The 26,311-nt window shown below is 51.4% G+C and overlaps 2 protein-coding genes across 28 annotated transcripts; one reads left to right on the forward strand and one right to left on the reverse strand.

Moving 5' to 3' along the window:
• Positions 1–1,871: 1,871 nt before the first annotated feature.
• CUNH9orf50 (chromosome unknown C9orf50 homolog) lies at positions 1,872–11,869 on the reverse strand. 10 transcript variants are annotated; one of them, XR_003486727.2, is made up of 9 exons: positions 11,334–11,869; positions 11,064–11,184; positions 10,897–10,989; positions 6,958–7,070; positions 5,176–5,341; positions 4,931–5,069; positions 3,998–4,159; positions 3,645–3,735; positions 1,872–2,039 (listed from the first exon to the last, which is right to left on the reverse strand). XR_003486727.2 is itself a non-coding variant. In XM_027423198.2 (8 exons), exons 1-7 carry the CDS (start codon positions 11,719–11,721, stop codon positions 4,001–4,003), a joined length of 1,179 nt encoding a protein of 392 aa, XP_027278999.1. In that variant the 5' UTR covers positions 11,722–11,869; the 3' UTR covers positions 1,872–2,039; positions 3,998–4,000. The 10 variants fall into 10 exon arrangements, 6 of the variants coding, with proteins under 6 accessions (XP_027278999.1, XP_035302527.1, XP_027278998.1 ...); XR_003486726.2 differs by having other exon boundaries at positions 3,645–4,159; XR_004770524.1 differs by having other exon boundaries at positions 2,573–4,159.
• Ntmt1 (N-terminal Xaa-Pro-Lys N-methyltransferase 1) lies at positions 11,044–26,283 on the forward strand. 18 transcript variants are annotated; one of them, XM_027423212.2, is made up of 5 exons: positions 16,005–16,159; positions 18,187–18,310; positions 22,753–22,892; positions 23,619–23,867; positions 25,624–26,282. In XM_027423212.2, exons 3-5 carry the CDS (start codon positions 22,817–22,819, stop codon positions 25,878–25,880), a joined length of 582 nt encoding a protein of 193 aa, XP_027279013.1. In that variant the 5' UTR covers positions 16,005–16,159; positions 18,187–18,310; positions 22,753–22,816; the 3' UTR covers positions 25,881–26,282. The 18 variants fall into 18 exon arrangements, with proteins under 18 accessions (XP_027279017.1, XP_027279004.1, XP_027279012.1 ...); XM_027423206.2 differs by having other exon boundaries at positions 16,011–16,159; positions 22,753–22,956; positions 23,615–23,867; XM_027423216.2 differs by lacking the exons at positions 16,005–16,159; positions 18,187–18,310 and adding an exon at positions 11,044–11,068.
• The last annotated feature ends 28 nt before the right edge of the window (positions 26,284–26,311 follow it).

A 26,311-nucleotide genomic window follows, 5' to 3' on the forward strand; every position in this document is an offset into this window, starting at 1 on the left:
TGAAGAACACCGTGGGCCTGAACATGGCTGCAGCAAGAGGCAATAGGGGACAGCATCTGCAAAGCCCTTACTGGAGAGCTTCTGATCTGATGTTTAGCTGTGCCATCCTCCTCCAGTTACTAAACCTCTCTGTGCCCTGGTTTCCTTACAGACGAGTGTGGTGCCCACTTCCCCAAGTGTCACTTTCAAGTGGAGGCCAGTTCAGTGTGGAAGAGGACAGTCCTTGGTCTGCACACATAGGTGCTCCTCTGGTCCTTGGGGCTCCTTGCTGCCATTGCTTTAGAAGCAGGCCCTGGGTCCATCTTAGAGGCTGATTCCTCATTGCTCTGATATTATAGAAACAGATGCTAGGCGGTTCTAGAAGTGATTTAGGAAACAAGTTTGGTGTGCTCATCATCTGTAATCCCAGTACTAGGGATGCTGAGGCAGGAGGATTTTCAAGAGTTCCAGGCTAGTCTGGGCTGTGTAGTGAGACCCTCACTCAGTCCTTTGTTCTCATGCCAGCTTAGCAAGTCCCCTCCCTACAGGGTCCCCAGAGTCTCCACTGGACCACAGGCTCCTGAAGGCAGTGCTAGTCAGCCTAGTGTCCACTGTGAGCTCAGGGGTGGGGCAGCAGCTGGGTGGCCTATACTGGGTGCTTAGTCGGCCCTTCAAGAGACAAGCTGCTTAGCAGTCCCACAGATTGGGGGTTGAATGCATAGCAGAAATTCATTCCTGTCTGGAGGCCAAAGTTCAAGGCCGTGAGCCGTGAAGCAGTCAGGCCTCTGTAGCAGTCCCTGCTGGCTTGTAGCCAGCCCCTCCCCTTATTCCTGATTTTTGTCTCTATGGGTGCTTTGCATGTATGTATGTGCATTAGGTGCACACCTGCTGCCCACAAAGGCCATAAAAAGGCATCTGATACCCTGGAACTAGAGTTACAGGTAGTTGTGGGCAGCCTTGTGGGTGCTGGGAACCTAACTCTGGTCCTCTGCAAGAGCTGCCGGTGTTTTTTAACAACTGCTGAGTCATCTCTCTGGCCCAGGATTGCTAACCTTCTACCACCAACATAGATAGCCCAGTGGCCTCTCCCATGGGGGAGGGTGACGGAGTGGGGGAGGAGGGGCACACAGAGGGCTACCCCATCCCATAATGCAGCCTCCGTGGGAGCATCTCTGTATAACTGTGACCCTGAGAATGGATCAGCCCTCTCTGGGCCTCGGTTTCCCAGGGAAGAGCTCTTCTGAGCATGGCTTCTGAAGAAATCATGTACAGCTGAGGCCTGGCAGGCTTCAGGAAACTGTGAGTCAGTCTCTCTCTTTCTCTCTCTGGTCTTAGGGTTCTCAGGGTTTCCTGGAACTACATAGACCACCAGGCTGTCTTCAGACTCTGTCTGTCTTCTTTTCAGATGCTGGGATTAAAGGCACATGCCACCACACCCAGCTCTCTCTATCATTATCACTTTTTTAAAATAATTGTGTTTTATGAGCATTGGTGTTTTGCCTGCATGTATGTCTGAATGTGTTGGAGCCCCTGGAACTGGAGTTATAGAAGGTTGTGAGTAGCCATGTGGGTGCTGGGAATTGAGCCTGGGTCCTCTGGAGGAGCAGCCAGTTCTCTAACTGCTGAGCCCCCTCTCCAGCCCCATAGAGGAAGCTTCTCTGTTTTGAAAATACAAATTTTTGGGTTTTTTGTTTGCTTGCTTGTTTTTCAAGACTGTTTCCTCTGTGTAACAGCCACTGCCTGGCTTCATTCCCTCTGCAGATTTTTAAAGACAGGCAAAGTGGCACACCCCTTTAATCCCAGCACTTGGGAGGCAGAGGCAGGAAGATCTCTGTAAACTCAAGGCTAGCCTTGTCTACAAAGCGAGTTCCAGAATAGCCAGGGCTACATAGTGAGACTTTGTCTTGGAAAACATTTATTTTTTATTGTATATGTGTGCGCGCGCGCGTGCACTCACAATTCCATGTGAGTGAAGTGACTGCTGAGTCCAGAAGAGAAGTTGAAGTTACAGGCAGTGGTGAACTTCTGGATATGGGTGCTGGGAACCAAACCCAGGTCCTCTGCAAGAGCAGCAAGTAGTCTTAACCACTGAGCCATCTCTCCAGACCCACACTGAGGGGGACTGGACACAGCTCCCCACACAATGCACAGCATAAGCAACACCCCTCACTTCTATACCTAAGGAACCACCTCCTGAGGGTGCAGAGGCTCACAAGGCAGGAGACACCACCCGCCACCCCAACAGGCCCAGCTCCCCTGCCTTGCTTGGCTTAGAGAGATGGCCTGTGTGGTCAGGAACAGAATGAGAGGTGGGGAGGCTTGGGGTTGGGGGTGGGGTGGGCAAGGCATGAGCAGACAGGGCCCAAAGCACACAGCACACAGACACCAAGCAAACAAACTGGACAAAAAAGCCCGTGAGGACTATGGGAAGGAGAATGGAGTCACTCTCAGGAGGGAGGAAAGACCTAGGACTTAAGTCATCTGAAAAGAGTCTTTCCCCAGCCTCTTCTTGGTCACCCAAGGTCAGGCTCCACAGGAACTGCCATGCCATGGTACATGCCTCACTGTGCAACACATTTCTGAAGTGTGTTACCTCTAGGATTCTGCAGAATGTGCTCTGTGTGTGGTGTCTCTGGTGTATTCATTCCTGTCTTCTCCACGTGGGTGGGTATGGTGTCTGTTTCTCCATGTGTGTAATGTCTCGTGTGTGTGTGTTTCCATGTTCATATGTATCCGCGGTGTGTCTTCATATATGTGGAGTAGCTCTGTGGTGTGTGCAGTCATGTGTGGTGTGCTTCTCCATGTACAGGCTCTGTATGTGGTATGGATGTAGTGTTTACTGTGTGCTGTGTTCCTTGGCTGTATTTTTTGTGAATATCTGTGGTATGGTTCTCTATATGTGTGGGGTCTCTATTGTGGTATTGTGTGTGTCTGTGGTATTCTCCCTCCCTGCTTGTGGGGTCTCCAGGTGGTACGTATGTGCTGTTCTCTGTGTGTGAGCTCTCTGGTATATGTGTATGTGTGCCACCCGTGTCCTGCTTCTATGCCGGAGGCATCCTTGCTGTGTGTGGGGTCTCTGTAGCATATGTGGTATGTAGTGTGTGTGTGTGTGTGTGTGTGTGTGTGTGTGTGTGTGTGTGTGTGTGTGTGTGTACTGTGCTGTGTGCCTCTCTGTGTTATGTCTTGCTTCAGCGTTCCTCTCCCTGCGTGGGTCTGTTCCATGAGTTCCCAGATTCTCCATGTTGGCCATGTCTCGGATCACAGGTTGAAGGCAGATTCCCCACAGTCAGGAGCCGGGTACCCAGGATTCAGGGATCCATAATGAGGGAAAGTTTCCGATCCAGAGCAAGAGCTGAAGTTTTGCGGCGCAAAGCCAGGCCAACACTGCCCCCGCGCGGCGTGGTGCGGCGCTGCAAGCGACCGGGGAAACCGAGGCAGAGAGGGCACCCGCTGCGCAGCACTCTGGCGAAACAGGGAGCCTGGGATTAAAGGCACATGCCACCACAGCCTGAAAGTTCAGAAAGAGAACCAAGCCAAGCTCCAGCGCAGCTCTGGGGACACTGCTGCATCGCGCCTCAAGTCAGGTCCAGATCTACCTTTCTTCAGCCCTTCACCATCCCTACCTCATCTGGTCCCCAAGATGACCAGCCCAGTCCAGCACAAACCCCGCTATAGCATCCTTGTCCTCCCGGATAGACCACGCTCTGCGGCGAGTCCGAGCTGTTTCTTCCCGAGCCAGCAGGTGGCGATAAAGACCTGGCCAGAGCACAAGGACAAGGCAGAAACTCCAAAGGGAGGGAGGTTCCCAGTTTCCCTCGGGAGTTGGAACATGGTGTGGTGGGGCACCCAGGTGTGTGGAGGTGGCTAGGTTAGTGCAGCAGAGAAACTCTAGGAGGTGCCTGTCATCTTGTCTCGGGCCACTTCCCCATATGGATTTGAACACTGCATCGGGCTGAGAGGCTAAGGTTTGCCCACACACAGGGCTCTTTCTCCTGGGCTGGGGTCTGGATATCCTCACCCTCTATAAGATGGTCGACAGAGAAGCCTCTGGCACTGAAGACAAGAAGAAGTTGTTTTTCCACTTCCTCAGACTAAGGTAATGGCTTCGGGTCTGCTTCAGGCATGGATTGATCCAGGTTTGAGGTTGTGTAGAGTTAATCACCAGCCAGGAAAGTATTCCCTGGAACAAGCCGAGCCCCTGGGATGCTCGTCTCTCCACCTCCAATTCCCTGTCCTCGACAGCTTCATCCCAGATATGATTCCACCCTAATCTCCCTCACCCAGGAACCCCAAATGGTCCCAAATCAGGCACCCAGAGTGGCTTGAATTGGGAAACCTAGTGATCCATCTCAGCCACCTGGGAGGTATGTTTATTGGTGTGTCAAGGGAGCACTCCTCTTATTGCCTGGCCTGAGTACACCCCTGGGTTGGGGTTTCAACAGGCAGTCACCTCTGAGCCTGCTGCTGGTTTGTGTATGGCAGGAGGAGCCGGTAGCCCTTAGGACGGCCTCGATTCAGGACGGATTGCATCATCATACTGGGCAGAAAGGGCTCCTAGAGTGAGAAGGATGCCCAGCTGGGCACTGCCAAGGGGACCTCAGGGAGGAGACAGGGAGGAGACAGGTTCCTCCAAGGCTCAGAGGGGAGGAGACAAGGTCCCCTGGGAGGCCCCAGGTGGCTCTGCAGCTATCCTAGGCTGAAGCACAGCCGACCCACTCACTAGCAGTCAGGCAGCTGCTGGCCTGGCTCAAACACCCCCCTACCCCCAACTCCCCCTCCCTCCGCACTGAGGGAGGCCGGGCCACACAAGACCAAGTTATAAGCCCCATGGTGACTCAACAGAGAGGGTCCCCTATGGAGTCATTTAGGACTGCTGCTTCTGGTGGCCAGCTGCCTGGGCTGCCCACCAGCTAGCTTCCCTGGGATTCCAGGGACAGGGCAATTTGCCCACCTGCTCCACACTGTTAGGGGTGTCTAGGAAGGTCCTGAGGCCTCCCCGTGGCCTTATGGCGGTGGCCCTGTGGATGAAGGGTAGGCGGCTGCTCATGTTGGCATCCTCAGAAAAGTAGATCTGTGGTTCCTGAGCTGCCCTGGTGGGGAGACAGGGGCCTATGGTTTTGTGAACTCAAGTCCCAGACCCATCTACAGCTTGGACCTGGACCACAACCCTCCTGCTTCCTCTACCCAGAGCCTCACACTCGGGGGCAGTTCCAGAATGAGGAGCCGGCTACAGTGTCTTGGGCCCTGGGACGCAGGGCTCTGGGCAGACTCTCCAGCCATCTCCCAACACTCCCAAGCACCCGCTCTGACACAGACATAGAAGGCAAAGCAGTCTGTTCACATGGAAAGATATTCTGTCGGACTAGAAGAGAGAGAGGAGCAGAGTGAGTTCCCTGTCCCTCCCCCCAGGGGGAGGGGCACATTGATGCCCCACCCTTTCTCCTCCCTCTGGCTGGCAAGGCTAGACCGAAAGCCCTGTCTCCATGGCAACCACAGGCTCCCCAGTGCCTTCTGGCTGCCTCCAGAGAAGTCCTGGGTTTTAAAACTACCTCCCATGACTGTTGCTGCTGTTACCACTAAGCCCTGCCCTGCCCTGCCCTGCCCCTACCCCTGCTTCAACCTCCAACAGACCCCCTTTTTCTAAAATGGAAGGGCTAGGCACCCCACCACAGAAATGCCAAGAATCTGCAAGGGATGGGGGGGGGGTGTCTCAGGGAGCTTTTCCTAGAACCCGAGATTCCCAGGGGCTGCCTCAGACTGGAAAGTCTGAAAAGACACATGCTGAGTCCTGGTGCCATGGGATATGGCCACAGTGCTTGGGCTCTCCTTGGATTTCTGGAACATTCTAACCTCTATTCTAGGTTTACATGGCTCTTATACAGAACACTTTTCGCCTCAGTTTTCTCCTGAATCAAATAACCAGAAGCTGGGGTGAGGCATAGCAGTACATGCCTGCCTGTGGTCCTAGAAGTTGGGAGAATGAGGCAGGGGGATCAATACTTCAAGGTCATTCTTAGCCGAGGACAGTTTGGGACAGCCTGGGATATATGAGACTCTGCCTCAAAAAAGACAGCAAGAAATCTGTCTTTGCTAGCCTTGGGCATACGCACTCTTAAATTTATTAGCTGAAATTATATTTTTCTGATGCACACATATGCACCAAATATAACTAGCCGGAAGTTGGGCTTCTCTGATTCTTGTGTTAAAAGGAGGTCCTGGGGGCCACTGAGTCCTGAGTACCAGGAAAGAGGGATATGTGGCAATGGTCACCGCTTGTCTTCTTCATTATCCTGCCTGCCTCCCACACCTGGTCAGAAATGTCAAAGGAAAGCAAGTGTTCACTATTACATCCATCCCCAGAGCCATGCTCCCACTTCTGCCAGGGGTTCTGAGTTTCTCTGCTGAACCCTTACAGTAGTTCTCAAGAGAACAGACTCCATCTTCTCAGACTTTCTGGACATATGGTCAACCTGGAAAGCTGTGTGAGCTCGAGTGGCAGCGAGGAAGGACTCTTTAATGACAGCCAGGCCTGGGCTGCCATTGTTTCCTGGGTCAACACTGCAGTTACTTTTTTTTTTTTTTTTTTGGTTTTTCGAGACAGGGTTTCTCTGTGTAGCTTTGGAGTCTATCCTGGCACTCGCTCTGGAAACCAGGCTGGCCTCAAACTCACAGAGATCCGCCTGCCTCTGCCTCCCGAGTGCTGGGATTAAAGGCAGGCATGCGCCACCAATGCCCAACCCTGCAGCTACTTCTTGACACCACCTGCCTGATGCCACTCACCTCTGCTGGGTCTCAGGGCCCCTACTTGGTCCTTGAAAACCTCCTTGACATATTCTGAAAAGGTCTGTATAGGTACTTTCTCTTTGGAGGCAATGACCTCCCCAGCTCTTTGAGGATCCAGAGTCACGCTTCTGACCTCTGCACTCTTGGCAGGAGTTTTCTGGAATCTTAGGGCTCTAGAAGCACATGTCTACTCACACGCACGGCTGCGCTCCCAATAGCGGAGGGCTGTGTCCTGCAGGGTCTCGTCTTCAAATCGCACCCGGAAAGGACAATTGCGTCTGCGAGTCCTCAAGCCTTCTCTGGAGAGGCTGTGGATGAGCAGAGTCTTCACTTTGAGGACCTGTGCACTGTGGAGTCTGCTGAGGGAGTTGAGGGGCAGGGGAGCCAGGGCTCCCTGGGAGATCTCAGACAGAGCTGGAGAGATGGCCCAATGGTTAAGAGTGCATTACTGCTCTTTCAGAGGACCCAAATTTGGTTCTAGCACCCAACAGCCAGTAACTTCAACTCTGAGGGTATTCTGGCCTCTGCAGGCACCAGGGCTCATGAGCACATCGCATCCCCAACAAATAAAATATAAATCTTTGAAGTATCTGATCTTGGGCTAGAGAGGTGGTCCAGTGGTTAAAAGCACGGGCTTGCTCTTCCAGAGGTCCTGAGTTCAATTCCCAGCAACTACATGGTGGCTCACACCCATCTATAATGAGATCTGGTGCCTTCTTCTGGCCTGCATACATGCAGACAGAACACTGTGTACATAATAAATAGGTCTTTAAAAAAAAAAAAGATTGTTAAAAAAAAAGAAGCCAGGTGAAGGTGGTGCATGGCTTTAATCCCAGCACTCGGGAGGCAGAGGCAGGTGGATCTCTGGGAGTTCAAGGCCAGCCTGGTCTGCAGAGCAAGGAAGAAAGATCTGATCTTGCTTGGTGACAGGGTTACTCTAGTCACATCAGTTGACCTTTTCCAAGTGCTTGTTCTGGCTCATCATGTGACATGCTCTTTCCCACCAAACCTTCACAATGTCCATGAAGCCCTGCTACTATTCTCACTTGTAGGGGAGGAAACTGAGGCACAGCTGTCATTCAAACATCCTGCCAGAGGGCAGGGTTTTGCACTAAGAAATCAAGAGGATAATGAGATTGATGACTGACTTACATGCCACCCGATAGCCGGCATCCAGCAGCTGGTGGAAGTAGAAGCAGACACCCACAACTTATCACTGAACTGAACTGGAATCCAGATGCAGAGAAGGATGAGTGAAGAGCAAAGGGGTCCAGACCAGGCTGGTGAAACCCACAGAAACAACTGACCTGAACATCGGGGAACTCTTGCTCCCCAGACTGATAGCTGGGATACCAGCATGGGACTGATCCAGACCCCAGGAACATGGGTTTCAGTGAGGAAACCTTGGAAATCTGCAGGACCTCCTGTAGTAGTTCAGTACTTACCCTTAGCATAGGTGTGGACTTTGGGAGCCCATTCCACATAGAAGAATACTCCCTGAGCCAAGACACACGGGGGTGGGCCCAGGCCCTATCCCAAAGGATACGATAGACTCTGATGACACCCTATGGAAGGCCTCACCATTCAGGGGGAGCAGAAAGAATATGTGATAGGTAGGATTTCAGTGGGGGGGGTGGTAGGGAGGACGGGAGGGACAAGGGAACTGGGATTGTCATGTAAAACAATCTTGTTTCTAATTCAAATTAAAAAAATCTGAAAAAAAAGAAAGAAATCAAGAGGTCCTGACATGCTACAACCTGTCTCCTCATCTGCAAAATGGAGGTCATCAAGCAGGTCACAGTGGCATGGGGGATGCTCGGAGGTAGAAGCAGGAGGACCAGGTGTTCAAGGTCATCCTGGGTTACACAGTGTGAGGTCATCCTGTGCTATGTGAGATCATGCATTGACAAATAAGCAGATAAAAATAGAAATCAGGAAATCATGGTGCCCCACCCCTTCCTCAGGACTGGCGTGGAGAGATGACATGGACTGCAAGAACATCCTGATGAGGATATGTTAGTCAGAGGAAACATCTCTAGCTTCTAGATGTTACGATGTTGTCAGTCTCAATTATGCCACATGAGCTGGGGCACCCTGTCCTCAAGGCTCCACGTCTCAGTTTCCTCCTTCCTGTCATGTGCTGTGTTTTAAGCGGGATCATTCCGCCATCACAGGAACTGGGAGAGTGGGGAAGCACCTAGAATAGGGCCTGTCATGGGGTTGTGTACCATAAAGGGCATGCTATATTTATGTGTAATGGTTAAAAATAGTTCATTTCTCCCTCAGGGCCTAGACTGCAAGCCTGGTTACTTGGTCACTCGGAAATGACCCATTGCATTTCACCTTGGGCACACATATGTACACATCTGCACCAGTTTTCCTGTGCCATCTCCTTGTAGACGAAGAGGATGTGTTTCTTATCTGTCCATCAAAAAGCCACACAGCTGGGGTGACTAGGGCAGAACCTGGGTATAGGTATTGGAGCTCAGTTAGGCCACAGTTGTGTGCATACAAACCTCAGCTTTGTCCTGGCCACAGGGCCAGGCTTAGGCAGCTCCCAGCTCTGCCTGCCGGTACAAGATCATGGCTTTCCTGCCTAGGGCAGACCACTGGAGCCAAAGGAATGTACTGAGGGAATGTTACATATCAATAAGTGTCCAACTCTAGTCTAAACTTTTTTGTAACGATTTACTTATTTTTATTTTATGTGCATTAGTGTTTTTCCTGCATCTATGTCTGTGTGAGGTGTTGGATCCTCTAGATCTAGAGTTACAGTTGTGAGCTTCCATGTAGGTGCTGGGAATTGAACCTGGGTGAGGCATCTCTCCATCCTCCTAGTCAAGAACTATGTCAGGAAGGGTTCTGAGGCTCACACAGAAATGTGCAGTAATGGATTAGTATTGTCTGGCATCAGTACAGATGGGACAGTAATAGTATGCTTGCTGTGTATGCATGTTCTCTGGTCCATCTATCCATCCTTCCCTAAATTAATTTATTGAGACGGTGTCTCACTGCATGATCCTTGGCTGTCCTGGAACTCACTATGTAGACCAGGCTATCCTCCAATTCACAGAGTTGCCTGCCTCTGCCTCCTGAATGCCAAGACTAAAAATGTGCACCACTGGGGCTAGAGAGATGGTTCAGAGGTTAAGATCACTGGCTGCTCTTCCAGAGGTCCTGAGGTCAATTCCCAGCAACCACACGGTAGCTCACAACCATCTACAATGGGATCTGATGCCCTCTTCTGGCCTGCAGGCACACATGCAGACAGAACACTCATATCTAAAAAAAACATAGTTTTTTTTGTTTGTTTCTTGTTTTGTTTGTTTGTTAGTACATCACCACTCCCAGCTCTCTAGTCTTTAAACTCCCAGACAGTGCTCTTCACCCTTGCTCTAGCCTATTAAACCTGCTGTTTCTTTCCCCCCTCTATTAAGAGCTCTCTAGCATTCGGGTTCAGGTAAGCATCATAAGTGCCCCAGGATCTTTCTTGCTTCCATCCCATTGCCTTTTAGTTCGTATTTGATACAGAGTAAACTTCGTAAGTGGGTAATGATAGAACATGAGAGAAGGATGCAGCGATGGGTGGATTTATAACAGGATCTGAACTGAAGGGCTGAATCTCAGGGTGGGTAGCTGTATGGTTATACAGACAGATGTGGATGGAACCTTATGGGTGGCCTTATTACTCTGGTGATTGGTGCCCTGGGTTTATAAGTGAAAGAAAGTATAGTTGCTGGGCAGCTATAACCAGGGGGAAATTGTGGATAGATAGAAAACTGGCTGTCGGGGGCAGTTAAAGGTTCATGGCCAATAGATGCCCTGATGGATAGATGTGTGAGAGATTTACAATAGCTCGTAGTTCATGCCTAAGGCACATGCAAGGATGAATAGGTCGATGGATGGTAAATCCACCAATGAATGACTGGAAATGAGGGAGCAAAGGAATGCCTTCCCGCTCCCATAACTCATGGGTTGGGGAGATGAGATGGCTTAATGGGTAAAGGTGATGACAGGTAAGCCTAGTGGCCTTTGTTTCACCACACACACACACACAACCCACGTGAAGGTGGGAGGAGAGAGCCAACTCCACAAAGCTATAGCACGTGTGTCCTCACAACTTCTACTACTCACGCGTTGGCCTTTCTGGCTGTGATGAATTCGCCTCTTGGGAGCCCCGCGGTAGGCTTCTTTTTAAAACTGTCTTCCGAGTGCGACGGTTGGTCCCTTGAAGACAAAGAGCACCACTCCAGCAGCAACCAGGGCAACCCCTCCTTCACCAAGAATGTGTCTCCACTTACCACAGGTCTGGGAGGAATGAGCAACTGGGATTGCGCAAACCTGGGTAGAATGAGCAACTGGGATTGCGCAAACCTGGGTAGTGCTCTGACGCACCCTTGGGGTACTGTGGCGCTGAGGGTGCTGGAAGGAGAGAAGAGAAGGAAGAAAGGGAGAAGGAAGAAGAGGAGGAAACCCAGTGAGCTGGGGATGGTCCTCACTGGGGAGGGACCCTAGCCCGGGACCCTAGCCCCACACCTTATGCCACCCCACCCCAGTTCCCATGGCCTCACGGTGCGCCTGGGGCTCTGTGTACTTGGTGCGCAGATGGTGCAGGAAGTCGCGGAATTTGGTGGGCAGAAATTGCCCCAGAAGTGTGCCCACGGATACAGCCGGCTGCCGTGTCCCCCGGGCCCCCGCCCCCCGGGCCGTGCTGTACGGTAGCGGCGGCAGCACCAGCGTTCTCAAGGTCCCGCGGCTCCGCGGCCCATACGGGACCCCGGGGGACAGGTAGGGCAGGCGATCGCTGTTCTGCCACCACGCGCCGGCTGAGCCTCGCGTACGGGAGTCGGACGTGAACAGCCGAGGAAGCAGCGGAGTGGAGCGGCGTGAGGCGGCCCGGTCGGTCCACCCCTTGGGCACGTAGACCGGGGTCCCCGCTGCGGGCTGGCGCCGGTACATCGTGAGTCCGAGCTCAGCTCAGGACATCTTCGCGCCTGGGGGACGCGCGGGGGCAAGGGGGACCGCGGGGAGGTCGCGCACCAGCCCGCAGGCCATAGCGCCTGGTAGGGGCAGCGACCCGGCTCCGGCAGTACCCTCCCCTGCTGTGTCTGCGCTCAAAGACTGCGAAGGCGAGGCCAGCCCTTTGGGGGCGGCTGTGACGTTGATGTGAGCTAGTACATGCCGGGCAACTGGCACAGTGCAGGGCGTGGGCACCTGCTGCCTTTCTTATTTAGCATAGTTGGGAGAGGGCTTGACTAGAATGCTTGAAAAACTGAGCGTGACAGCCCATGCTTGTGGTCCCAGAATTTGGGAGGTAGAGGCTGGAGAGATGGATCAGTGAGAGGGCCCGGGTTCGATTCCCAAATCCTGCCCCAGCAGTGAGTACAGCTCTCAACCTCTAGTCCCGGGGGGGGGGGGATCTATCACCCTCTTCTAGTCTCTGAGGGCACCAGGCACACATGTGGTGCACAACTATGTAGGCAAAACACGCATATACATACATTTAAATTTTTCTTAAATTTAAGGCTATTGCCAGATGTAGTGGTGCACACCTTTAATCCCAGCACTTTGAAGCAGAAGCAGGTGTATCTCTGAGTTCAAGGCCAACCTAATCTACAGAGTGAGTTCCAGGACAGCCAGAACTGTTACAGAGAAACCCTGCCTCTCTGTTCATTTTGAGGAAGGGTCCCCCTAAATGGCACAAGCTGGCCTAGACTCCATTGACCCTCTGCCTCTGTTTTCCAAATTCTGGGATTACAAATGTGGACTACCACCTGCTGCTCATACCTGACTGAAGGCCACAGAGGAAGGAGGCATGGGAGGGCTGATCTCCTACTGGCTGTAGACTTCAATGGGAATCGGGCAGCCTGCTCTCAGAATCAGAGCAAGCTGCAAATACACATGGCTTTCTCCCACCTCCTAGCCTAGATTCTGACAGGGGGTCTCGGGAGAAGCCAAGACCAGTTTTACTGCCCCCCCCCACACTGTTGGGGATGAGACAGAGACAAGTGCTCCACCATCAAGCCACATCCAAAGTCAAGACACATTTTGATCAAACTCCCAATTAGGGAGGAAAGCCTCAGTCCCCCTTCATCTCTGATATTGGTGGTTGGCAGTGGGGGGCTGCAGTCTCCAGGACTGCTTCTTCCCCAAGCATACCCTATTCTCAGATTGTCATCATCAGCTCTAAACTGATTTCTGGGAGACATCTCACTCACCTTGTAGGGTATGCTGGGTGAGGCCCTGGAAGGTCCTGTGAGTTTAGAGCCCCCCAACAGGTGGGCTATTTGCTGGGAGAGCCCATCTTTCCACCTGCTGCCTCTGGTGGCCCCTCCCAGGTGCCTGCAAGTCTTCTTGGAGTGATTGTGATCTGGCTCCACTTTCACCCATAGCTACTGGAGAGCAATGGGCAATGTGGCCTGGGGACAGAGGTGGAGCTTGTGTGCCCTGGATGCCACAGCCACAGCCACAGCCACACCCATACCCACAGAGGCCTTGGTACTCCTGGCCAGGGCAGCCATGCTTAATCCAGAGAGGAATAGGCCAGTTTCAGCTACTTTTCCAGACCCAGAGTGGCTATACTTGGCTGAGTGGGAAGGACAGGACTTCTTCCTGTCAGTCTCACCCTCATAGGACAGGAAGAACACAGTGGGCCTAGAAACCCACAAAGCAAGGTTAAGTTCATTTTCTGCTTCTCTTGGCTATATGATGCTAATGGGTTTTTAATTCTGGGAGTTCCATGAGTCAATAGGATAGGTAGATGGATGAGCCCGTGAGTTGTAGTTGGGAGAGACCTGGAGGAAGCCCATGAGAGTGTAGAACTCAGGTTGGGGGTTGAGGGTACAGTGGAGACAAGTATATGCAGGTATGGTACAATTTTATGGTTTAAAAAAAGTGAGTATCACTCACATGCCCACAGGAGGCGTCATGAAAGATTTTCTGCGACTTTCTTCAGAGGGATAGAGGCACATATTTCCTCAGGAAGTTAGAATATTGAGTGGGAGACATAAACTAATTTCTTTTTTGTTTTTTTTCTAAGACGGGGTTTCCTTAGCTCTCAAACTCACTAGTCAAGGATGACCTTGAACTCCTGATCCTTCTACCAAGTGAAGGATACCTCCCCCTCCTAAGTACTGGGATTGCAGGCATGCACTGCTGCAACTGGTTTCATGTGGTGCATGCTAGGCGATCACTTTACCAACTGAGTTATGTCATTATTGTATAATTACTTAAAACTATGAGTATAGGTGTGTATCTGTGTGTGGGCATGTGCACTTGGAAGCCACAAGTGAGCGCTGACTCCTCTGGAGCTGGAGTTACAGTGTTTGTTCTGAGGACTGAAGTCAGATCTTCTGCAAGAGCAGTATGTGCTTGTATCTGCTTTTATGAGCAGCCCCCAAACCTGCATATTATTATTATTATTAATTTTGAAACATGCTTTCACTATGTAGCTGTTGATGTCCTGGAACTCACTATATAGACCAGGTTTGCCTTGAACTCACAGAGATGTACCTGCCTCTGCCCCATGAATGCATACACACACAAGATTGCATTTGTGTTTGAGTCCTTGGAGTGCTGGGATTAAAGGCTGTGCTGCCACCCTACCTACAGCAGGTACTCTTAACTCTGAGCCACAAGCCATCATCTCTCCATGCCCTGGCTTTTGTTTTTGTTTCTGAGAGGAGGTCTCAGGCAGTATAGGCTGGTATTGAATTTACTGCTGAGATGACCTTTGACCCCGGCATTCTGGCTCTGATTCCCAAAGGCTAGGATTACAGGCACTCATCACTGCATGCTGATGACAAGCTCTTTAAACTATTGAGACCAGATATGACCTACAACACTTCAGAGCAGATATCAAATGATATGTACACAGATTTAGGGTGGGACTCCATCGTGGGTGGGGTTTTTCTGCCTCTTAAATCTCTATAGCCTTCATTACATTAATGTACACATTGAGTACGTTAATGGTAGAGCATTCTTTTAATCCCAGCACTCGAAAAGCAAGAGGAGCACTATGAATTCCAGGCCATCCTGGGCTACCTAGCAAGTCCCTGACTTAAAATAAAGGCAAACACTACTTTAAGTGCCTCCTGTATTCAGAGCCTAGGGAAGGCATTGTATAACATCAGGATGTTGTCCGGCAGAGGAAAGCTTAAGGTGAAAACAGCTATGAGAGCTTTTTTGTTGTTGGTGGTGGTTTTTCGAGACAGGGTTTCTCTGTGTAGCTTTGGAGCCTATCCTAGCACTCTCTCTGGAGACCAGGCTGGCCTCGAACTCACAGAGATCCGCCTGCCTCTGCCTCCCGTGTGCTGGGATGGCCGGGCAAGAGCTTTCATTGCCTGGGGGCCCACAGCAAATGCTTCAGCCTGAACCCGCTAATGCCACAAATGCATTGTAGCTGAATCCTTACATCCACTAGTCAGAAAAGGCAACTAGAACTCCGAGGTTAAAGGGTTTATATGCAGCAAGCTCATCTTTCCTTCACACTGTTCAAGACTGCTGCAGAACTATGAACGGATAGGGAAGGGCAGTCCTCTGGAGGGGAAATTCTGGATTTCTGCTTCTTTGCCTCTATCGAAGTTGTTTCTTCTTTCTCTTTTCTGGGTTATTTTAAGATACTAGTAGAGATGGGTGGATTTGAGCAACAATGGCCTTTATTCCTCCTTTAAAGTGTACAACTCTCACAAACGCTGGTTTTAAGAATCCAGCCTTATGGCGCATGGTGGTGGCACGTGCCTGTAACCCCAGCAACAGCGATGCTGATGCAGAAGGATCACAGAGTTTAAGGCCAACACCCAGTTACGTAGTTGGACTCTGTCTCAAAAGAGGGAGACATCCTTAAGTGAACTGTCGCAAGTACTTAGTCCGGGAGATACCAGCTGCGGATCCTTCATCTTGAAGTCCGGGAGGGTCTTTCGAGTAGGCAAAACTGGGTTAGGAGTCCGCCGGATGGGGCGATCAGGCCGGGAGAACAGTGAGCTGGCCGTGGGGAGTGGCGAATTGGCGGTGGGGCAGGACTATCTGGACATGTGGCTGGTAGAGTTTGGCGTGGGGAGGGGCGAGCTGTATGTGCCAGGTAAGCTGGCCGTGGGTCGGGGTGAGATGGGCGTGGAGAAGGGGGGGTTGGCTGTGGGAGGGGGCAATCGGGACGTGGAACGGGGTGAGCTGGCCATGGGAAGGGCTATCAGCTTGTGGGGAGGGGTAAACTGGTCGTGGGGCGGAGTGAGCTTGAGTCACGCCCCTCCAGGCTCGGGGAAGTGACGTGTGCGGACAAAGGCAGAGGTGGTGAGGTGTCTGGTCCGGTAGAGTGGTGGCGGCTGCCGTGGGCTCTGGTCCTTTCCAGCCTTCTTCTCGCCTCGCCCTTGTCTCTCAGGTCCCGAGAGCACTCTCCCGGGTGAGTAGCGCGAGGTGGACCGAGGGGACGCGGCTGGGGAGGAGGGAGGTACTCACTCCAACTGTCCAAAGCGGTGAGGCCCGGTAGTCAGGTGACCCAGGCCTGTCCCACGTGCGTGTCCCGGGGAAGTCCACCGACCAGACCGGGGCAGGGACTTTGACTACGGATCAGGTTAGAGGAAGCCACGTTGTCGGAGGCTGGCAAGACATGTACCCTCCCCACCCGTGCCCCTGAGCCATTGAAAGGCCCTTTCCAGTCCTCAGTTTCACCTCTGAGATAGGAAAGCAACTCCTGCAAGGCTGGTGTGAGGAACTGGTGCCATGCTTGGCTCACGTCCTCGTGGTTAAGTGCCTGGTCGCACAGATTGCTATCATGTTTAACTAGCTGCAGCTCTTACCAACGCGGCTACAATCATGAGCCCTTGGGGCCAAGGTCAGCCTCCTTGCAGGGAGACTGCCATCTCGAAAAGCCTAGGCTTTGCTGCTCTACCGACCGTGAGGTCATTTTGTCTTTTATCCCTTTGATAAGGGGTTGAAATAGCTGGTGTCAGAGGCCCTGACTGGTGTGATGTAGCTGATGAGTGATGCATGGTATTCTCTTCCAGTGAGATGGGCCTAGCCACTAGGAGGGCCCAAAACTACCTGAGACCCTGGATCCTGTCCTTAGTTTTGGTCCCTATGCCCTATGTGGTGTTTTAAGTCACATCATGTCGTTTCTCAGCTGTTTTTCTGTCTGTAAACTTGGGGGGGTGCTGCTGTGGGAGTGTTGGAGGTACTTGTGGAATGCTCTGCTGGAGGCCAGAAGCCATATAGGATCAAGAAGTCAAGAGTTGTCAAATGTGAGGTAGTTCTGGGTGGTACAGGAAGGGAGAGCTTGTGTTTGTATATTCCAGATTGACCATCAGTTTCACTGGTCATATGACCTCATAGAACCTTCCTAGGGTCTATGGGTTTGGGGGTTTTAATGTTTTCCTCACTTGGCTCTTAAGATTTGTGCTTAAAGCCAGGCATTGGTGGCGAACACCTTTAATCCCAGCACTTGGGAGGCAGAGGCAGGCAGATCTGAGTTTGAGGCCAGCCTGGTCTCCAGAGCGAGTGCCAGGATAGGCTCCAAAGCTACACAGAGAAACCCTGTCTCGAAAAACAAAAACAAAACAAAACAAAACAAAAAAGTTGTGTTTCAGATTTTTAAGAAATATTTTTATATTTGGTTATGTGTATTTGGGGGCTATACATGTGAGTACAGGGCCCTTGGAGGCCAGAAGAGGGCATTAGATCATAGGAAATGGAGTTGCTGGTGGTTGTGAGCCAGCCAAAATGAGGTGCTGAGAAGAGCAGCCAGTGCTCTAGCAGCTGAACCATCTCACCAGTGCCTGGTTTCAGAACTAAAAGCTCAAGAGAGTATACGCCTTCTACTGTGGATCACCTGACTTCCCAGAGGCACGGGTAATCACTACAACCTTTCCATGAAGTTCAGTGTCACTGTCCTCATTGAATAAAAACAAAGCCGGACAGATGTGGTGCACACCTTTTAAGTTCAGCACTCCAGAGGCAGAGATTTCTGAGCTCAAGGCCAGCGTGGTCTACAGAGTGAGTTCCAGACCAACCAGGGCTACATAGGGAGAGTCTTGAAGAAACAAACAGCAAACAAACAACAAGAACAAAAAAAAAAAAAAAAAAAAACAAGAGGAAGAACATTGAGGGAAAACTTTTGGTTTATTTATTCATTTATGTTATGACCTTGAGTTGAGGGCTGTGTGGTGGAGAGGTTCATCTGTAACTTGGGTTGTTTCTTCCTTTATTTTTGATACAATGTTTCATATAATCTAGGCTGGCCTCAAAGTTACTTTGTAGCCTAGGATGACTTGAACTTCTGCCCTTCCTGCTTCTACCTCTGGAGTGCTGGAATGGCAGGCATGCACCCCACCACTGTGTCGAGCTTTTAGGGTACTGAGGCTTGAACCCAGGGCTTTATGCATATTAGGGAAGCACTCGGCCAACTGAACTATTTTTGTTTTCTTGAAACAGGGTCTCACTGTATCGTTTAGGCTAGTCTTGAACTCCTGATTCTCCTGCCTCAGCATCCTGAATGCTAGGAATATAGGCGGACACACCACACCCCGCTAAGTGTCGTTCTAAGCTTACACAGCTGGTGAGTAGAGCCAAGATTCAGGTCCAGTTCACCTTACTCCCAGAGCCATTTGTTGTTTTGTTTTGTTTTGTTTTGATACCAGGCTGGGCTAGAACTCAGATCCTTCTGCCTCTGCCTCCAAATGTATCTCCCACCATACCCGGCATAATTTTGTGTTTGGAGACAGGGTTTCTCTGAACAGACCAGTTTGGCCTTGAATTCAGGGACTGTGAATTAAAGGACTGTGCTGTCATACCTGACGCCTGACACACTTTTTATCTCGTATTAAACCTTGTATGGCTGGGGGCTAGAGAGATGGCTCAGAGATTATGAGCAAGCACTGGCTGCTCTTCTAGAGGTCCTGAGTTCAATTCCCAGCACCACATGGTGGCTCACAACCATCTATAGTAAGATATGGTCCCCTTTTCTGGCCTGCAGGCATATATTTAGGTAGAATACTGTATACATACATAATAAATAAATCTTTAGTAGAAAAGACAAAATCTATATGGTGCCCAGTGGTGGTGGCAGTGGCATCTCACGCCTTTAATCTCAGCACTTGGGAGGTGGATCTTGGAAAACAAAAACAAAAAACAACAGCCTTTGTATTGCTATGGCCAGACTCCCTACCTTCTCTTTTTTCTATGTTTCCTCTCCTCCTCCCCTTCTCCTTCCCTCTTCAGAGCACTCTATTTTCACAGGTCCAGCTGCTGTGCACACAGATCTAGAACAGACCCCGCCCACTGGGCTGCTGGAGGGCCTCTAATTTTAGGCAGAGTTTTGTTTGTTTTGCCTCCATTTGCTTTCAGACTTTTTCATAGGAATGTCACAGGGTGTGGTGACTGTAAAGGCCTGATGGTGACAATTCATACATCATTTTCTTTTCTGGGTCCTGGGAGAAGAGACTTAACAAGGAGTTGCCCAGGTGGCTAGAGTACTCCAAGGATGTACAGGTGATAGTCTGCCATGAGCAAGAGGCCATCTGCCCATGAGCGAGCCTAGCATGCACACATAGCCACACTTTCCTGATGGTTCCTGCCCATGGCCATGCAGTTTTGTGTAGTAAGGGGATATTTTCCTTCTTTTTTGATGTTTCACAGGGTTTCTCTGTGTTAACAGTCCTGGTGGTCCTGGAACTCACTTTGTAAACCAGTTTGGCCTCAAACTGGCATTAAAGGCATGAGCTGCCACCATCACCACCTGACTGGGGTTGGGTGATGTTTTTCTTGATGTCCCTAATTTCTAGGAGCCTTCAGGCCACTCAGTGGACAATAAAGGCCCATGTTCAGGCAGAGCCTCAGGAAGCACACATCTTCATGAATCAGCTGTAAGAGTAAATCAGCCTTGGACTTGCATCCCTGCCTGGCTGTGTTCCTTGAGCTCAGTTCCTGTGTTCCTGGCTCAGTTCCTTGAGCCTACCCTGACCCCCAACCTCCAGCTGCTTCCTAGAAGCAAGTAGGGTTCTTGTAAATTAGATTTTCAACTTTGGCATTTAAAGGAATTATGTTGTAGGCTTTGGGTAAAGCAGGAAAAAAAAATGTTGATAACAGCCTACATTGTCACTGGGCAGTAGTGGCACACGCCTTTAATCTCAGCACTTGGAGGCAGAGGCAGGCAGATCTCTGTGAGTTCGAGACCAGCCTGGACTACAGAAGGGAGTTCCAGGACAGTCTCCAAAAGTGTCATCTGTTTTGGATGGGTGGTGTAGGTTCCTCCAAGAATGAGAGATGGTCACAGCTGTGCATGCTCACTCAGTCACTCTAACCCAGCTAGCAAGTGTCCTTGACTCTAGCACTGTGCAAAGGGTGTGCCAGGCCATGGCCCTTCTCACAGGATCTGGCACCCTCAGAGGAGGCAGAGTGGCAGAACACCTCCTTTATCCAATTTTCCTGTCCTCTGGTAAGAACCGAAAGTGGTGTTGGATGCCTGTGTGCCGCATGGGCCACAAGCAAAGCTCTGAAATCATTGTTTTCAGTGTTGAAGAAGACAGCTTTGAAATCTGAAAATTGTCTTAGGATTTACGGGCAGCAAGGGGCATGGCCGGTTGCTGGACCAGCATTGAGTTGGTGTGGTATGGAAGTGGACTGAATGCTGTCCTCGCTGGTAGTTGCTAGGACTCTGGGACATATAGTTGCTATGGTGCCTGAAGAGGCCTGACAGCCCTCTTGTCCTAGGTCATCCTGTCAGTTCCTAGCCACGTATATAGTGACGTTCAGGCTGGTGTTTCCTGTCTAGTCTGACTTTCAAGCCACAGTACTGAGTTGTAGAGGTGGTGACCCTGGGGACTGACAGGTCTTCACATTCCTTTGTGGGCCACAGACTTCACAGCTGAAGGCTGCCACTGTCTTCCCTGGGCCAGTGCTGCTGCTGGTGGTGCATTGTGGTAAAGGAGTGGGTATTTAGAACCAGGGTCTCCAGCCTGTTACACCAAAGGCCCCTTGGGGGTGCAAGATGCCCTGTGTCTTCCTTTGGCCCCAAACCCTTGTAATGAGTGCAGTTGTGGTGCTCCGGGGCTGGTGACAAGTGGGCCACTTTGATTTTCTTGTGTACTTAGTGGAGACCTCACAGCAGCCCATGGAGCCCCATTCTGGTGTGGCCTTTTCTTTACTCACTGGGTTTGCTCTTCTGCTCCCAGATTCCCATGTCGACAGTCCATGTTGAGCTGTGATTCAGATGCTCAGCAACACTGCCTGTCATGGTGGTAGCCAGGTAGGCAGGCTCCAAGGCGGTCATGTTCCTGGGGCATACCAGCATTCTTTCTGACTCTCCAGGCTTTGCCCTGGGGTGAGACACTGTCAACCTTCAAAGAGCCTATGTCATTGCCCATCAGACATGGCTCTGAGGGCCCTGGTGGTGAAGTGTGAACTGCAGGATCCTGTCCCACGAAGCCAGTGTTCTAGTGGAGATCCTTAAGTTCAGGGTAGCATCGTGGGAACAAGCTGCCTGGGTGGGAAGAGAGCAGTGCATGGGCCCTTGGGCCTTGGACAGGGTGTTCAGTTTCCATGTGCCCAGGTTTCCTTTTCTGCATAGTGGGTAGTGGTGGTGTCTACTCCAGGGGAAAGCATGTGTATGAGGCAGTGCCTGAGCAGCAGCCACCATGGTCATCCCTGCTGCTGCTGCTGCTGCTGCTGCTTGTCTGCTCCTTTTAGCACAGCAGCTGCTGTAGCCACTCATGTCTGACACCTTCAGGCTTGTCCTGGGTGCTTCCTTGCTCATTGGAAGTTTAGGATTAGTTTTGAGACTGACAGCTTTGGGAGCTACTCAGCCAGCACGCACTGGCAGGCCACAGCTCAGGGCTGGTCCTCTGAAAAAGTCCTCCTCTTCCTTCTCAGCTTCTCACCCACTAACCACTCTGGTTCCGTCTTCCCACACCATGTTTTTCACTGTACCACTGCTTGTCCCCATTCAGAAAGAAGCCCTCCAGAGCTTTCACAAGGCTCTTGCCATGGAGAGCTTGCCTAGTGGTGTAGGGCCCGCATTCCATCCCCAGTGCTGGAAACATTGGAAAGGGGTCGCCTTGACGGAATGGAATGTTTACCTCCTTTATGAAACCACTTCAGGACAGAGGAGCCCTTGCCTTCTGCTGTGTTTCTCTGCTTTGTGTTTTCTAATCTCCTACTGGACTATGCATGTCAGATCCTTGAAGTAGCTGGGGCAAAGGAGCGCCAGCCGCTTCTGACTGCTGTGATCACGTGTCCGCCACAACACTTGGACAAGCTTGTGTGGGTGCCGTCAATCCAGTGTCACTTTGCTGAAGGGCAGGCTGGGCCAGGGCTGGACTATGGCTTTTTGATTCCCTTGGCTTTGTTCCCACATTTTTCCTCAGCTACCCAGTGTTCAGGAGCCCAGGGTTCCTTATGACACTCTTGCTAAGCCTTCCACCTGATTTTTTTTTTATCCTCTCTCAGCCAACTCCCACTCATCCATCACTGTCGGCACCTGTGTTCCTTCCCTGGGGATGCCTCCTCTGATCCTCAGTGGCCTCTGGCTATGTCCTCCTTACTGTTGGGGTTCTGTGTGTGCCTAGCTCCTGCCTGTTGCTTCCTGGGACACAGCTTGGCACCTGGCAGAGATCCTGCTCTGGAATGAAGGGCTGGTCCTCCCTGAGCTGTTCACTTGCCACTGAGGGACAAGAGAGACAGGATGGTTGCTCAGGCCTTCTGGGTGGTCTTCTGAGGTGTCCATAGCAGAAGGCAGGGGACCCTGCTCTGGGCTCTTTGCCTGTCCTGAGGTTGTAGGTCATCAAGTCAAGAGTCACATAGATTGAAAAACCAGACATACTGCAGGGTCCCTTGCTTTGGTGGTCTGGGGTCCTGGGTTGTTAACCAAGAAGTAGGTGACTGTTTAGGAGGCTGGACATTGCTTTCTCTAGATGAGTTTTGTGCCTCACACAGTTTGGGGCCTGTACCCTAGAGGCTTCCTGCCATCTGATCCCCTGCTCATTTTTCCTCTTCCTTCTTCAGAGAAGCAAAGCTGTGGTTCGTGACAGCACAGCCAGTGACATCATGACAAGTGAGGTGATTGAAGATGAGAAACAGTTCTATTCAAAAGCCAAGATCTACTGGAAGCAGATCCCACCCACGGTGGACGGCATGCTTGGGGGGTATGGCCACATCTCCAACATCGACCTCAACAGCTCCCGGAAGTTTCTGCAGAGGTTTTTAAGGGTAGGCAGGTGTGATGTCCTCTCCAGGAGAGGCTGTGGCTCTGGTGGGGCAGTGTGGGGAGCCACTTCCACATACCACACTGCAGGTTCTCTGGTTATCTGTAGGTGGCTGCCACCAAGGCCCTGAGGAGCTGGCTCAGGTGGTGATTGGGTGGGACTTGTGGCCTGAGTTTTGTCTCCAGGCCACGAGTCAGGAGCTGGCCATGCACTGGGGACTCAGCTGTGTCAAAACAGAGCAATCTGGGAACAGCCCCTGTGGGCCTAAGGTTGCCGGGCGTGGGTAGTGACCGTCCTCCTGTGACTTCTTGTCCTGCAGAGATGTCTATGTCCTCCCTTCTCAGCTTGTTGCAGCACAGGGGTGAGCCCTGCAGGAGGCCCTTTACCCACAGGCCATTTTCCCATGGTGCTCAGCAGTTGCCCCCGCTTGCATTTTTTGCATCCTTAGCACTATTGCCCTGGGGACTCCTGAGTGGAAGGAGATTGTGCACCTGTTTTTCTAGCTGTCACCTTAAAGTGGGAGCTGCCTTCGGCCTTAGAAAGCATTCCACTTGCCCCCTTATGCTAGGCCAGTGCAGGAGCCTCACTCTGCTTCCTTGGACTCACGAGAAGGGCCCTGCAGTGGTGGTGCCTTGTGGGTCACATGCTGCCCTGTGTTTCAGGAAGGTCCTAACAAGACGGGGACTTCCTGTGCCCTGGACTGTGGCGCTGGCATTGGAAGGATCACCAAGCGCCTGCTCCTGCCGCTCTTCAGGGTGGTGGACATGGTGGACGTGACAGAGGACTTTCTGGCCAAAGCTAAGACCTACCTGGGGGAAGAGGGCAAGAGGGTGAGGAACTACTTCTGCTGTGGGTTGCAGGACTTCAGCCCAGAGCCCAACTCCTATGATGTGATCTGGATCCAGTGGGTGATAGGTAAGAGTCCCCATGCTCACCATGCCCTCCGCCACTCAGGTGCCCCACCAGCCTTGGGATCCTAGTTTGGCTCCCTCAGTGAGCTGGCAGCTGAGATGCAGCTCTCTCCCATTTCTCAGGACTGTGATGTGACACCTGAGATCCTGAACCCTGCTCTTTAGGGGGACAATCCTAAGTGGTCAGTGACACCGATTTGGAGATGTGAAAATGAGTTCTATAAGGATTTAATCTTTTTCAATTCTTATCTCAGGGGCTAGAGAAATGGCTCAGCAGTTAGAGCACTAGCTGTTCTTGCAAAGAACCTGGGTTTGGTTCCCAGTACGGAAAGGGTGGTAATAGTCAACTATAGTTGTAGGGGAGCCAATGCATGTGCCTTGCACACCAGACACACACATGGTGCAAATGCATACATGCAGGCCATACACATAAAAAGTAAAAATAAATTAACTAAAAAACAGTTAGGAATATTTTCTTTCAGGATTTCCGTGTAGCCTGGCCATTCTAGAACTCGTTCTGTAGACCAGGCTGGCCTCAAACTCAGAGATCTGCCTGCCTCTGCCATCCAAATGCTGGGACTAAAGGTGTCGCCACTGCCTGACTAGAAAGAGTTGTTTTGTTTTGTTTTTTGAGACAGGTTTCTCTGTGTAGTCCTGGCTGTCCTGGAATTCTCTTTGTAGACCAGAATGGCCTTGAACTCTCAGATCTACCTGTCTCTGCCTCCCAAGTGGTGGGATTAAAGGCGTGTGCCACCATGTCTGCTTAGGAAGAATTTTTTTTTAAGATTTTATTTATTTATTATGTATACAACATTCTGCTTCCATGTATATCTGCACACCAGAGGAGGGCACCAGATCTCATAAGGGATGGTTGTGAGCCACCATGTGGTTGCTGGGAATTGAACTCAGGACCTCTGGAAGAGAAGGCAGTGCTCTTAACATCTGAGCCATCTCTCCAGCCCCGGAAGAATTTTTTAAATAATTTAAAATGTTTATGTATGAGTGCCTGCATGTCTGTGTACAATGTACATGCAATACCCATGGGAACCAGAAGAGGGTATCAGATTCCTCTGGAGTTGGAGTTACAGACAGCTGTGAGCCACCATGTGGGTGCTGGGAACTGAATCCTGATCCTCTAGAAGAGCAGTTGGGGCTCTTAACCCAAGTCATCTCTCCAGCCCCGAGATCATTACCTTTTTATTGTGATCCCCACCCCCACCCCCTTATGTATCTTAGATTGTCGTCAAGCTCAAATCCTCCTGTCAAGTGGTGGAGTCACAGGGTGTACAGCCGGGCCAGGCCAGGGGTGTTTGAACGATTTGGAAGTGTGTAACTCTGCACTCTTGCTATAGCAGTGGGGGTGGGGTAGGGTGCCCAAATGGCCTCATCTAGACTGCTATACACAGGACTACTGACACTGTAGCAGATGCTTCCTCATGAGGGGGGTTGTAGCACTAGTGTGGACACTGGGCCTGACCCTTTTGTTTGGGAGCTTTCAGCTTCACCCTCCGATCCGGGCCTGGGAAGGGTGGGTGGTATGCTGTGCAGGTGTCAGAGCTGTAGGGCACCCAATTGGGTTAAAGCCCAGCTTCTGACTCTGTGCATGCTTTTGTGTGGGTGACTTCAGAACCCTGGCCTCCTCTGACATGAATAGGATTTGAGACTGAGCGACACTAGCTTGCTGGCTCCATGCTGAGGGTGCACAGACACACAAACACACGCATGCACACACATGCGCACACAGCTTCTGTTCTCCCCAGGCCACCTGACAGATCAGCACCTGGCTGAGTTTCTGCGCCGCTGCAAGCAGGGCCTGCGCCCCAATGGCATCATTGTCATCAAAGACAACATGGCCCAGGAGGGTGTGATCCTGGATGATGTGGACAGCAGTGTGTGCCGTGACCTCGAGGTGGTACGCCGGATCATCCGCAGTGCAGGCCTCAGCCTCCTGGCTGAGGAGCGCCAGGAGAACCTGCCAGATGAGATCTACCATGTCTACAGCTTTGCCCTGAGATGAGGCCGGGGCCAGAGCTGGGGGCCTTAAACACACCTGCCATGACCTTTGACTCCAGTGGGGAGGGACAAGCCTCCAGTGGGAAGGTGTGCTGTGGATTAGGGCAGTGCAGCCCTGCCACTCGAACAGCATCCTGGCAACTCTCCACAAGTTGCCACCTATAGGACTAGCTGCCAAGGACCTCAAGTGTATGAACTGCCTGCTATTCCTGGACAGCCAGGAGAGTCACACATGGTACCTGCCAGATGGTACCACTTTTAGGAATGGTCACGTTCCAAATCCTCTTTGGTGATAGGTCACAGCAGCCTGCAGTAAAGGAAGGCTTCCTTACCTCTGCAGCTCCTTGGGAGTTCCTCCCTGATAGGCACTGCAGTCAATAAAAGGATGAGCCCTGTTTTCAAATGCCCCAGGCAGTCTGGAGTGATGCTGTGTGG

Source organism: Cricetulus griseus, chromosome 6, assembly GCF_003668045.3.
Source record: "Cricetulus griseus strain 17A/GY chromosome 6, alternate assembly CriGri-PICRH-1.0, whole genome shotgun sequence".
In the NCBI taxonomy this organism is placed as follows: domain Eukaryota; kingdom Metazoa; phylum Chordata; class Mammalia; order Rodentia; family Cricetidae; genus Cricetulus; species Cricetulus griseus.

Coding starts and splice junctions, on each gene's coding strand:
- CUNH9orf50 (XM_027423198.2), bottom strand. CDS start 11,721: ATGTACCGGCGCCAGCCCGCAGCGGGGACCCCGGTCTACGTGCCCAAG. Junction 10,990..11,063: donor TCATTCCTCCCAGACCTGTG/GTAAGTGGAGAC, acceptor TTTGTCTTCAAG/GGACCAACCGTCGCACTCGG. Junction 4,160..4,930: donor CCCCTAACAGTGTGGAGCAG/GTGGGCAAATTG, acceptor GGCTTGTTCCAG/GGAATACTTTCCTGGCTGGT.
- Ntmt1 (XM_027423203.2), top strand. CDS start 11,048: ATGTGTCTCCACTTACCACAG. Junction 11,069..22,752: donor TGTGTCTCCACTTACCACAG/GTCTGGGAGGAA, acceptor TTCCTTCTTCAG/AGAAGCAAAGCTGTGGTTCG. Junction 22,957..23,614: donor TTCTGCAGAGGTTTTTAAGG/GTAGGCAGGTGT, acceptor CCTGTGTTTCAG/GAAGGTCCTAACAAGACGGG.